Raw genomic sequence first — 14,718 nt, 5'->3', positions numbered from 1 at the left:
ACAGTCCCCACGTGCCGCCGCAACGGTGATGCCATCTTCAATTTTTCTGTTGTATCTGATTTTCTTAAGTTTACAACATTCTTTGAAGGCATGCTTTGCATCAATATAATAATTTCTGTTTTTTATCACAATTAAACGTCCTGAACTTGTGGAGACACCTGTATTTCGCCGTTTTAAGTTGTTGGCATTCATAATCAAACCAGGGAGGTTGTTTAGGAGCTTGACTAGAGTTTGAATTACGTGGTAATACTCGTTTTCCTGTTGCTGCCACGACGTCTGATAATTTGCTAACTGCACGATTTATATCCAAGTTTAAGTATTCCAGAAATTCAGATATCAGTACATTTATCTTGTCGTTTGCAACAACGCTAGATAATTGTTCTTTGTCCGTATTGCTGCATTTGTATCTGGGCATCGTGTAGAGTGGCATGTCTGATCCAGACACTGGTGCAGTATCTTTCCTTTTGATGTCATTAAATGTACATGCTATAGGCATATGGTCAGATTCTGATCTTGGAATCACAGTCATGTCACTGATTTTAGGAAATATAGTACTTGATACTAAGACGTAGTCCACCACACTGGCTCCTGCTCGCGATATGAATGTAAAGTTACCATGTACATCTCCCAATGACCTCCCATTTACTATGTGGAGGTTGAACACTTTACACAAGTTTAGAAAACTTCTACCGTAGTTGTTGATTTGTGTATCACATGAGTTTCTTGGTATATCAAATGAATCTTCTCTATAATCATCGTTAAGCGGCAAATAATGCATGTCGTCATTTATTATGCAATCTGTTTCATCTGCAGTTCGGGCATTGAAATCTCCCATAAGGATAAAACTAATATCATCTCCATAGTCTGATAGAATATGCAAAAGCTTCTTCTCAAGAGCTGAAATTCCATCCTCATCTGCATTTGCATACTCCTTTGAATATTCGGGATGAATGTATACAAATAAAACAAATATGGTGGTAGGACACACTTTTGCGTTCAGTTTGAAAACAATAACATTTGCCCATTGATCATAAAGTCTCTGAAAATAAGAAACTACTTTGTAGTTAATGAAAACACTGATTCCTCCTGAAAATCTACCTCGTTCACTTTCTCGTTTAGCATCTACAATGAAACATTTATAAAGGTTAAATACATTCTCGAGCTTATCATATGCTTCGCTTGCCGGCGGACACATTGTTTCCAGAAAGCAGAATACATCAAAAGTTTTGCACAGCCTATAAATATCGTTATTTTCCAATTTTGAATGTAAACCGTGAATGTTCCAGGAAAGAAAAGATAAAACAAGAGAGCTAGTAATCAGTTCGGTTCTATCTTTCTCAATGTTACAAGGTTGAGTATGATTTTGGTCACTAAGGTCACGGCCGGTATCCTATCTGGGGGACGAAGGGGGTTGTGTCGATGACGTAGGTCCCGATGGTTGTCGTCGCTCCCAATTCTTCCTCTGTCCGACCTGCCTGACATTATCACTAGCTTCGTCATACGCATACACACTGCCTTCAATGATAAGCTTATCATAACTCATAAACGAAAATTTGCCTTCGCTTCACGCTTTCTCCATCACAGGGAACAGTTGTGATCTTATCCATCGTACCCTCTCTGTAAGGTCTTCCGATACCCGATGTTGTTTGTCGCCTTTAAGTTTAAGCCGGGCCGACTTAGTTACCCTCTGCTTATCTTTGTAGGATGCAAATTTAACAATTATCGGTGAGTTAGTGCCTTTAGAGTTCAATCTGTGAGCCCTCTCGATAGAAACAGTATCACTGTCATCAATGATGTCTCTCTCCTTACAGAATTCTCTCACTTTGGTTTCTGTCTGTTCCCACGTCTCACCTCTGCTCTCAGTCAGGCCGAAGAAAATAACATTGTTGCGTCGTGAATGAGCTTCAAGTGTATCTACTTTCTTTTCAAGAAAAACGACTCGTTCATTCAAACTCACGTTTTCACTTTTCAGACCATCCAATCTGCCACTGAAATCGCTCGTAAAATCATCGAATTTCTTGTTCAGCGTATTGATATTGTCCTGTATCGAGCTCATGTTGATCTGTATCGCCTTGATACACTCTCAGTCTCCTTTCGTCATCAGGAAAGGATCTTTAAATCCCGGGACAGTATGATGTGGAGCATAGACAAGAAAGATAAAGCATCTACACTGAAACGTCGCATCCATTGCAATACACAAGTTGTCTGTCCTTAAAAATGGTTCCTGTTCATCCTTATATCAGCTTCAATATGCCTCTCAAGGAAGTCAATGAAATCAGTTTTAAATAATGTGAGTATTTATGTTACTTATGCTACTCTTCGACACTGATTTCAAGTCAATCCCCCGTACTCTAATTTTGTATGAAGAAAAAACTAATGACGGAAAGGGGCGAGTGGTGACGAATGTAAACGTTAGACCCATGTACTACAGTACAACATGGTGAAACCGTTTGGTTCAAACATCTTTCATGTATATATTCTCCTTGTTCATAATGTTGTGTATCACCTGCTTGATAACGGTGTCAGCATCTACACCGAAACAGGGCATCCACTGCAATAGTCTTCCTTTAAAACATCGCACCTGTTCATCATACCAGCTTCTGTATGCCACTCGAGGAAATCAATTTTAAATGTTGTGAGTATTTATGTCACTTATGCTTCTCTTCAACACTGATTTCAAGTCAACCCGTATTCTACTTTTTCATTACTTACCCATGTAAACTTAGGATAGTAATACAGGGCTGCAATACGGATGACGTGGTCAAATTCCGTACTGCACCCCAGATTCCGTATTGAACCCCTGCCGGTTCTACTTTCTCTAAAGCTCGGCACTTTCCGGGATTTTCCGTACCCAGCTAGCGGGAGGTGTGTCAATTGAATATAATAATATGATTGTTAGGTTGTATATGATTAATTTAGAAACTTAAAACAATATCGTACTTGTTGATTACATTAAAAGATTGAAAGAAAAAAATGTGTTTGTCTTTTTTCACGTCACATACATCGTCTGCTTGTTGTCAAAATGTCGGCAACAATGACATCGATGGTACTATCCATCAAGACTTATTTGGCATGTTATTGGACGAGAATTTTGGTACGTTTGAACTGAAATACTCTATGATTACTTTGGAATCATCACCAGTGCCTCTCGTAACAAAGAACATCAACGATTTCAAGGCATACATCGAGACCAAGAAAAGTGTCACCACGGTAAAGAAAACAAACAGTCTTGTTTCTAAATGCAACCATTTTTAATGGAAAACAATGTGAAACAAGACATGCTGACCCTCCCTCCTCAAGAACTTGATGTTCTTATTGGATCCTACATTCTTTCTCTAGAGAAGGACAATGGTGAACCTTACGAACCTGAAACATTAACATCCTACCATCGTGCCATTGATCGCCACGATCCTGACAACGATGACCCCTCTAACATTGTGCAAGATGCAGAATTCCTTGCCAGTAGAAAAGTTCTTGAAGCCAAAACTAAAGAACTAAAACAGGTAAGAGGAATCGGCCCCAAATATATCGGAGTCTCTGTCAGTGGAAGACGAGGAAGGGTTGTGGGAAATGGGCCAATTTGGGAGTCATTCACCTCTGTCAATTTTGAACATATTACGGTACTATTTTACTAAAGTGTTTGGATTGCGTGGGTGGGGTGAAAGCAGAAAATGAAAATGGGGTGAAGTTCAATTTAAAACAGATTCTGATGGCCAGGAGTATCTGAAGTTTTGGGAAAGGGAGACTGAAACAAGGGACGGAAATTCCACACACCATCAGCTAAGATATGATAATCCTTTAAGGGAATTAAGCTGGGAAAGTAAACGGCATGTCATAACAATTTACAAATAACATCCAGTCCTGTCGATCGTCGGGTGGTCATGCCACCTATATAAACTCTGTCAAAAAAGAAACGCAACCCCTGTCCTCAGATATGAAAAAATTCGTTTGAATGAAGTTATTGCTTCCAAACTAAATTTTATTCGAATGTATTGAAATGATGCACGTAATTAATGAAGATTACCATCCAAACAACTGCATTTGTACGCACAAGTGTATTTTATTGCTTATTCCGTCACAACGCATGAAATGACCCTCATGGTGACTTCGCACAAAAAAAACACATGCAAATCATGAAAATGGCAGTTAATGTAGGGGTGTATAAAAGCCCATGTGCTTCCGTATTATATTCATTCATTTGTCGCCGAAAAGCTGTGTTAAAATGCCACGATTGAGTGCTGCTGACCGAAATATCGCCATTGGTCGTGTCTCGCCGGAGAAAGTTTTGGAACTGTTGCACGGCACCTAAATGTTCACAAAACAACGATATCCCTGACTTTGGAGCCGCTACAACAACTTCAATTTGACCAACGATCGCCCGAGAAGTGGAAGGCCAAGAATCACGACCCCTTCAAGATCGGTACATCCGGGTCCATCACCTGCGTAATCGGCATGCCCTACCAACCGTGACTGCCACACAAATACCAGGTTTGAGGAGAGTGTCAGCTCAAACGATTAGGAACCGTCTGAAAGAAGCGGGTTTACGTGCCTGTAGACCAGTTGTTGGACCTGTACTACGCCCTACATCGACGCTCGACGACTCAGGTGGTGCAACAACGTAAGGATACGGACTTTACAAAACTGGAGGCGAATCTGGTTTCTGATGAATCACGTTTCTTTTGCAACGTCACGACGGAAGACAGCGTCTGTATAGGAGACGTCATAAACGTTTTGCGCCCATCTGCGTCCGACAGGTGGACAGATTTGGCGGAGAAAGCGTCATGGTTTGGGGAACCATCTCATACAACCAGAAATCAGACTTGGTGATCGTTCAAGGAACCTGACAGCCCAACGCTACATCAACCACGTGTTAGAGCTTCACCTTCTCCCGATTATTGACCAACAGACACAGATTTTTCAACGGACAACGCCCGGCCTCATACTGCACGTGCAACAATGAACTTTCTGCAGAATTCCAACGTCAATGTCTTGCCATGACCTCTAAATCACCAGACCTCAACCCTATTGAACACCTGTGGGATACTCTGGATCGACGCGTACGTCAACGTCAGCCGCCGCCACAGACGCTGCAACAGCTCGCCGTTGCACTGCAGGAGGAGTGGAGAGCCATTCCCCAGGAAAGAATCCGGCGTCTTATCCGTTCTTGTCCAAGGAGATGCCGTGCAGTGATTGCAGCGCGTGGTGCTCATACGAGATACTGAGAAAGACGCCCCCCTGGTGACAAACTGGTGTCTGTGAGATGACTTTTGAAATGACAATTTTAAACATGCCCATCTGGGTTATTATTCTGCCAAATTTCAGACTTCTGTCTTAAATAATAAAAATGCCGTGTCGTCCTAAAACTTCAGATCAAAATCTCTAAAATACAGGGGTTGCGTTTCTTTTTTGACAGAGTTTATGTTGCGACATTTAATACGATAGCTGATTTAATCTTTTCTATGGGTATCATACTCTCTTACACATCTCAACACAAACTTTATGAAAGAAAGACACGTAATCAAAAGATGAAACATATTCAACACACATGAAAAGCATAAAATCTTCTTTGAGATAACCCCTTGTGCCTGTAGGCAGCACATGCATTTCAGACACCCACATCTTAGACACTAAATATGGAGATTAATTAAAACAACACCGGAGGCTGAGCGACCTAATTGCCATCTTTAGTCTGATCTATTGTTTTCAAAAGCTATTCCGATTTTTCTAAGCTTTGACATGCTTTTTCTGGATATCCAATTATGTATCCCACTGAACGCTCTGTTAGGCCGATGTGGGCTATTTCCATTATGTTATTTGCAATTGTGTAATTTTAGGGATATAGAGTAACAGCGTCAAAACAGTTGTTTTCTATTTCCGACAGTTCTTTAGGTTTGTCAGCGCCCAACCATTTTGCTGGTCCTTCCCCTTTGCTACGAAGTGTAGATATCGCACAAGATCATCTTTACCTGTCATGACAGGTAATACTTTGTTGCGGGTGTACATTTACCCTCTACACCGTTGATGACGCCCACACGGCAAGTGGCGATTGTGAAGTGTGAAGGTGGACAGTGCGGTGAGTTGCTATACATCATAATGTTTCAAATACTGGATGGTTGGTCCTGGTATTGATGGAAACACAAGCACACTGTTTCTGGTTTTCTGATGTATCAAGTATTCAGTATATTTATAACTATTTACGCCCTGTCCAAGGCCTCAGTCCAAAGTCGAATATTGTTTGTTGTATTCCGTCAGATCTTGACGAATATAGTGAGTCGATAATTATGTATAGTTTATGTCAACAATGATAATTATGTGTTGTTTATGCCAGCAGTGTGTGTGTATTAGTCTCCTGTCGTGGTCTACAGCCGCCACAATCTCCCGTGTGTTGCCTGTGCCCTACATACATCGTACATGTAGATAGTGTACACGACAAGGAAGTGCATGTTGTCTACTTTCGTTATGGTAATGAACACACGTGATCAACACGGAATGACACATGAAGTATTCAGTCAGCTTTTGTGCTCCTGTGATACTTGGAAAATGGTCTTTTTCTGTTTTTACTGTTCCTCTATCAAGTATAACTATGTTATATTTAGGAACTATAATATTTAGGATAACATACTTGGTGTTGAAAAACAATCACCGCACCTCAGACGGCTGGGCAATCCGTGCCGCTTTTTGCTGGGTCATTTAATTTGCATGTAAAGCGATCTTAGCTCTACAGCACTCGCAACACCCTTGCTTCAGTATAGACATAAGATAGTCGTAGGGCTAAGATGGCTTCGTGCATGTGGCCCCTGAAGCCACGGAGATATCACATGCTATGGCTGTCCATATCTAACGACTTCTAGGTCGACCAACACATGGCCGTGTGGGACTGCAAATAGTCTTTTACTACTCTTGATCTCATTATTAGATTTCAGAATTAATCTGCCACAAAGTTTGATGGAACTTTTTTACCATTGATATTGACTATTCACATCCCTTGACAACACCCGACGATTCATTACACACAATATCCTTGACTGATTCGTGTGTACAAATCGTAATTCCACAGAACCAAAGATGGTTACATATACCATAGACACTATTGGAAGCGTTTATATATGCCATAAGCTTTAATTGCATACTTGACTATCTCACCAATCTGTAAAACGTGATATGTATGCACTGCGGCATCAACATCACCTGAGGTACATTGAGACAGTGAGTGAGTGAGTTAAACTTTAAAGTCACCTGTCTGTACAGAGGTTCTGAATCACCTGCAGTTGGACAATGTTAGATAAATGTCAAAAGTGTAGACATTATTTACCTCGTTTCAGATGGCAACCTCTCAGAAGCTGACGGACCATTTCTTGTCCTGTACAATATGTACAGAGGTGTTTGACAGGCCATGTACACTTGTGTGTAATCACACCTTCTGTCGGAAATGTATCGTCAACTACACCAAAACCAGACCAGAAGCCATCAGTGCCAAGACACTCCTGTGTCCATTCTGCAGAAAGATGACGAAAGTGTCCGCTCCTGAGAGACCAGTGGAGGAGTGGGCGGATGACGTCAAACCTATCTTTCTCATCCAGGGACTCTTGGACTCGTTTGGTCCTGGATCGAAAGGTAGCTACAACTTTAAACCCTCAACCAAAGAGATATATGTATATTCCTGTTTGAGAAACAGTGAGATATAGCGATCACCATGTCTGCCCGTCTGTTTCCATTTCCGCAGAGGAATTCTTAAATCGTTGGCCAAATGTGCAAAAGTAACCAAATAATATTTGCTGCAAATAAAACCGGTCTAGTGGTCTATGTCAGTAGGTTAGTGGCAGAAGAATGTCCCACCCACCCAAACAATCCCATTTCCCTGTCCCACCCATCCCAACACTCCCATTCACCTGTCCCACGCAACAAAACACTCCCATCCACCTGTCCCACCCAGCCCAGCAGTCCCATTCACCTGTTCCACCACCCCCGACTGTCCCATTCACCTGTCCCACCCGCCCCAACACTCCCATTCACGTGTCCCACCCACCCCGACTCTCCAATTCACCTGTCCCATCCACCCCAACGCTCCCATTCACCTGTCCCACTCACCCCAGCATCCTTATTCACCTGTCCCACTCACCCCGATTCTCCCAATCATCTGTCCCACCCCACCAAAGTAGTCCAGTTCACCTGTCCCATCCATCCTAGCAGTCCCATGGATCGGTCTTCTGCATCCAAGTAGTTCCATCCACCTGTCACGCCCACCCTAGCACTCTCAATCACCTGTCTTATCCACCCTAGCAATGCCATTGCCTGTCCAATGCCATGACTCCTTCACCATTGTACTGAGACTCCCGTGTATAAAGCAACGCCCACAGATGGACTACAGGTGTACCATATAAAGTGGCCAGCTTATGTGTCGCTGGGTGCTCAACAGAATTCAATCAGTGATGGTCTCAGAAACGTGTCAGTAGGGTCTTACTGAGTTGGTCAATGTTTATTACTAGGGTTTCCTGTGCTATAAAGATAAATAGAGAGACATAAACATGTGTAAGTGTTTCAAGTAGGCGAGATGTTATTTTGCAAATGTGATGTGTTTACAGATACGACCAATTGTACCTACTGCCAAGAACATGGGGAGACAACTGCGGCTGTTGCTTGGTGCTCCGTCTGTGATGATGCACTCTGTGAGAAATGTACTGGAGCTCACAACCGCATCCCATCATTTCGTCACCATGACGTCACTGACCTGTCTGGAGAGGTCAAGGTCAAGGGAAAGCGAAAGGCCATGTGCAAGGAACACAAACAGGAGTCGCTAGAATTTCTCTGTCAGGACTGCAAGAAGGCCGTGTGTCAGAAATGTTGCATACAATACCACAGGAAATGTGATGCCGTTGTCACGATCACCTCACAGATGGTGACAATGAAAACAGATCTGACAGAAATGAAGAAGTCATTATCAAAGAAGGAAGATGAGACGAAACTTCGTGTGAAGGAACAAAAGTTGCAGGAGCAGAGAGAGAGAGATCATTATTCACTGATGAAGTCACATATTCATTCCGCATGCCAGAAAGTTATAGATCGGGCCAAGAAAAAAGAAAGGAAGCTACTCAATCTAATGAAAGATATTTCACAGAAACACATCAGACAATTGAAAGCAGACATTAAGACAGGCGAGATGTCGGTACTGATGTACCAACATCAGACGGAGCTGATAGACCAGGCTCTACAATCTGAGTGTGACATGGATGTTTATGAGATGTATCAGGGATGTGAGGTCGGTGATGTGGAGGCTGTCGGAGACGCTGACCTGAAGGAGAGAGGAAGAATAGCCAGTGTCACATTCAGACAAGACACAGACAAGCTGAGTAAAGCACTGGACGATCTACAGCTGGGTGAGATAGAGGTCCTGTATGAGAGTGTGCTGGACCTGAAGGCTACTCCTGTGTTACAAGACACCATTGACATCACAGTAGCAGGCGATAAGAGTAAACCAATCCCCATTGACGTGACACAGCTGGTGGTGAATGACACAGACACCGTTGTAGTCACAGACTGGGAAAACACCAGTGTGAAGTCCTTCTACGTCAAGAACAAACAGACACAGCACAGTAAACTCAGACTGAGTGGTGACCCATTCAGTCTGACCAAGTTGACACAACCGGGTGGCTGTCACTGTGCCAGACACCAAACAGATTGTAACAGTAAAAGTCAAACCAGACCTGGAGTTACAGACAACCATCACAACCAGAAAACGGTATATGGGTATAACATCCCTGACTCCATCAACACTAGCAGCTAGTTCCCCGTCTCCTCCCTGTGTTGATATCCTGGATATGACAGGAAACGTGCTGAGGTCTATCAGTTCACGCCACAAAGGTAACAGCATCTTACAGGATCCCGACTTCCTCAGTACCACGCTGACAGGTAACATCCTGGTGTCTGACAGGGGAACCAAGTGTGTCGTGTGTCTGACCCCCGAGGGAGATTTGGTGTTCAGCTACAGCCCTACAGGAGACACAGCACTGGAGAGTTCTCATGGTATCACAAGTACCGACACAGGCGACATCCTGGTTACAGACTACAGTCTACACAGAGTCATCCATCTCACTGAGTCAGGACAGTTTGTCAGAAACATACTGACAGAAGAGGGCGATATTGACCTTCCTGTGGCTGTCTGTGTGTAGACCCATCTGGTTACATGTATGTTTGTTTCGGCACTAAAGGAGTTGTTAAGGTGTTCACTTGTCTTGCGTGTCTGACGTGACGTAGGAGTATTCACTCTCTCAGCTCCCTTACGTCATCAGGGAAGGATCTTTAAACGCCGGGACAGTATGATGTGGAGCATAGACAAGAAATCTTAAAGATTATATTTTGGATACCTCAGGTATATGTATGTCTCCAATACATGAGATATCATCACTTAATTGAATAACCGATATGTGTGACACATGTTTCACAGCCATTAGATAAACAGAATACTATGTCTTGTAGCACACGATAGATCAATGTTCTATAGCACTATCAACAAAGTGAAACCGGTTGGCTCAACCATCTTTCATGTATATATTCTCCTTGTTGATAATGTTGTGTATCACTTGCTTGATAACGGTGTCAGCATCTACACCGAAACGTGGCACCCATTACAACAAACAAGTTGTCTTTCTTTAAACAATTGCCCTTTTCATCATACCAATTTCTATGCCACTTAAGGAAATCAATAAAATCAATTTAAAATAATGTGAGTATTTATGTCACTTATGCTTCTCTTCGACACTGATTTCAAGTCAATCAACACGTATTCCAAGTTTGTATTAAGAACGATCTAATTATGGCCATGTATTAAGTGAATTAGAGTCTGTCAGTAACCCAGTGGTAAAGTATTCAGTCGTTACGCTGAAGACCTGGATTCAAGATTCATTAGCCAACCGACTCAAGAGAGCGAATTAGTTATCAAAAATAATTTCATTCCAAATCTGTGAAACCTGGGTTGAAAGCTTAATAAAATAATTAATTGTTAATGTGTTCAAATTGCACTCTGGCTCAGAGTTCAACTGTGGAATTGTTAGCATCATAAACTAATTATTTCTAAAAGCCTTGATGTGTACTGCATTGTAGCCTGGGTGTCCACTACTGTAACTGTTGAGACCCAGCGTGTCAAGTCTGAACCAAGTACAACGACCACATTCTTAAGCCCCAATGACTCAGGGTTCAACTATGGGAGTGTTACCCATTACCAGGAACCTTTGATCGCCACGTACAAATAGCTATGTAAAACATTAAGTTTGGACGTAAATTTCCACTTAAACATCATGTTATAAAATTGCAACACAGACAAACTGCAGACGTAAACCTGAATTGTAAGAAGTCAGTCCTAAAACTGTAGGTCTCTGTGCATTACGATGACAGGTACTTACACAATACACAGTTGAGACAATGTTCCCCATCAATGACACAAAACACAGAAGGAAACATGACATGTCATTGTTTAAAGCTCAGACAATGTACCCCCCAAAAAGACATTAAAACAGATGTGCCAGGTGTAGTTTTCACGATTTAGAGGCCTCGTGTTACAGAAAATCATACAAATCCTTTATTCAAACTGGGGGAGACGTCAACAGTTATTAGTGTGACCCAGTTACTGGAGACCGGATACTGATCAAAGTGCCAGTGCTGACTTCCTTTGGAGCTGTCCAAGTCCAGGTATAGAGAAGTCTTACATTCACTGGGAAGGAAATGTTGTATTTGAATTTGTCATGCAGCAAGAGTACTTGACACAATACAGTGGCTATAAACACCCTGCATACCAGACCACCTCCGTGGTGTAGTGGTTAGAGCGTCCGCCCGGAGAGCGGAAGGTCGCGGGTTCGATCCCCAACCGCGTCATACCAAAAGACGTTAAAATATGGTACTTGTTGGTCCCTGCCTGGCACTCGGCATTAATGGGTACAACACGGGCTGGTCGGCTTGGAGTCAGTATAATGTGTCTGAGTGGGGTATTCATGCTTCACTGCGGCATGGTATCGCAGTGGGCTAGCACTCTAAAACCAGCTTCAGTCTGGGCTAGTACAAGCAGCCGCACATACACATACACACGCATGCACGTCTTCATATGAGCGAAATATTCTCAAGCACGACGTTAAACCCAATTTCACCTCACCTCACCCTGCATACCAGAGGGTGATTCTAAGGCGAGCAGTATGGGCATATTCAAAGGTCATGCAAATAAGGTCAATGGGTGACATTTCTCAAGACCGCTGGGTCTGTTACGGAGACAGTCCACAAAATGTACAGAACAATGATATATACAGTGCCACAGGTCTGTACCACACTGGGATATATAGTCAACACCTTACAATGTTTACAAGCATTAGGATTTGAGCAGAGATGTCTCAGTAATGGTCTTCAGGTGTCAAACTACCCATAATCAAAACATCAGACTGAAACGCCTTGACATCCTTTTCAAAGGTCACCTTGTTTCAGATTCTTTGTCAAAAGCTTCTGAGGACATGATGTTAAAAATGCGAGAAAAAATATTTTAAATGAATATTAGAGCATGGTCAAAGTGCAAAAGGCAATGTGCAAGAATTACTTCTTAAAATATGAAAGCTAGACACTTCATAAAGGCAATACTTGGATAAAACAAAGTCAACTAATTGCATTGTTAGTACTTGTAAAGACCAAAGCATATGAGGCGCAGCCGTACAAATTGCATTCCTTAGCAGTGCCACATTTATACGGTCATCACTTGTAGACAGGATCCACTATCCCATTCTTTCTACCACAGGCATCACTTCAAACCAGGTTAAGCTATCCCATCTCCCACAGGCATCACTTCAGACTAAGTTAGGCTATCCCATCTCCCGCAGGAATCACTTCAGACCAGGTTAAGCCATCCCATCTCCCGCAGGCATCACTTCAAACCAGGTTACGCTATCCCATCTCCCACAGGCATCACTTCAGACTGAGTTAGGCTATCCCATCTCCCGCAGAAATCACTTCAGACCAGGTTAAGCAATCCCATCTCCCGCAGGCATCACTTCAAACCAGGTTAAGCTATCCCATATCCCACAGGCATCACTTCAGACTAAGTAAGGGTATCCCATCTCCCACAGGCATCACTTTAGACCAGGTTAAGCCAGCCCATCTCCCGCAGGCATCACTTTAGACCAGGTTAAGCCATCCCATCTCCCGCAGGAATCACTTCAGACCAGGTTAAGCCATCCCATCTCCCGCAGGCATCACTTCAGACCAGGTTAAGCTATCCCATCTCCCGCAGGCATCACTTCAAACCAGGTTAGGCTATCCCATCTCCCAAAGGCATCACTTCAGACTAAGTTAGGCTATCCCATCTCCCGCAGGCATCACTTTAAACCAGGTTAGGCTATCCCATCTCCCAAAGGCATCACTTCAGACTAAGTTAGGCTATCCCATCTCCCGCAGGCATCACGTCAGACTAAGTTAGGCTATCCCATCTCCCGCAGGCCTCACTTCAGACCAAGATCCTGTTACGTCATGCACCTCAGACCTTAGTTCTGGTCAGGATCCACTACCCCACATACATCTACCCCAGGTCGAGGGATCCAGAGACTTTAGATCTGTCAGGATCCTCTACCCCACATACATCTACCCCAGGACGAGGGATCCAGAGACTTTAGATCTGTCAGGATCCTCTACCCCACATACATCTACCCCAGGACGGGGGATCCAGAGACTTTAGATCTGTCAGGATCCTCTACCCCACATACATCTACCCCAGGACGGGGGATCCAGAGACTTTAGATCTGGTCAGGATCTTCTACCCCACATGCATCTACCCCAGGACGAGGGATCCAGAGACTTTAGATCTGTCAGGATCCTCTACCCCACATGCATCTACCCCAGGACGAGGGATCCAGAGACTTTAGATCTGGTCAGGATGCTCTACCCCACATACATCTACCCCAGGACGGGGGATCCAGAGACTTTAGATCTGTCAGGATCCTCTACCCCACATACATCTACCCCAGGACGAGGGATCCAGAGACTTTAGATCTGTCAGGATCCTCTACCCCACATACATCTACCCCAGGACGAGGGATCCAGAGACTTTAGATCTGGTCAGGATCCTCTACCCCACATACATCTACCCCAGGTCGAGGAATCCAGAGACTTTAGATCTGGTCACGATCCTCTACCCCACATACATCTACCCCAGGACGAGGGATCCAGAGACTTTAGATCTGGTCAGGATCCTCTACCCCACATACATCTACCCCAGGACGAGGGATCCAGAGACTTTAGATCTATCAGGATGCTCTACCCCACATACATCTACCCCAGGACGAGGGATCCAGAGACTTTAGATCTGTCAGGATCCTCTATCCCACATACATCTACCCCAGGACGAGGGATCCAGAACGGGGCGGAGGGATGAAAACTTGGTGAAAATGAAGTGTGTACCCCTCCTTTTCTCAATAGTGCGCAAACACCCACCCATCCACCCCCTTTTCTCAAAAGGCTGTATCCGCCCCTGAACATACTGAAATTTTTAAAGTGTCAGTGGGCCCTGCGCCTTCCCTAGATGAAGCTTGGTGTCAAATATAAGACAATCCAGTGAACGGCTCTTGAGATATCTTGCCGACAAAGGTAAAACGTTAAAGTCCCCTTGTGACCTTGAAATGACCTTGTGACCGCTAAACGCGCAACGGGGTATAACACTGAGGAAAAGTGTAATGTGGCGGTGATATATGTTGTGTA

The 14,718-nt window shown here is 43.6% G+C and overlaps 1 protein-coding gene across 1 annotated transcript; it reads left to right on the top strand.

The window, feature by feature from the left end:
- Positions 1-3,254: 3,254 nt before the first annotated feature.
- Positions 3,255-10,166, top strand: LOC124264268. Its single transcript, XM_046699010.1, has 6 exons — positions 3,255-3,503; positions 5,882-5,889; positions 7,502-7,614; positions 8,583-9,163; positions 9,248-9,590; positions 9,823-10,166. The coding sequence occupies exons 1-6, from the start codon at positions 3,255-3,257 to the stop codon at positions 10,164-10,166; spliced, it is 1,638 nt and encodes a 545-aa protein (XP_046554966.1).
- Positions 10,167-14,718: the final 4,552 nt, after the last annotated feature.

Source organism: Haliotis rubra, unplaced genomic scaffold (assembly GCF_003918875.1).
Source record: "Haliotis rubra isolate DU_JTF1 unplaced genomic scaffold, ASM391887v1 Scf1204, whole genome shotgun sequence".
Classification (NCBI taxonomy): domain Eukaryota; kingdom Metazoa; phylum Mollusca; class Gastropoda; order Lepetellida; family Haliotidae; genus Haliotis; species Haliotis rubra.
This window is presented reverse-complemented; position numbering and strand designations above follow the sequence as displayed.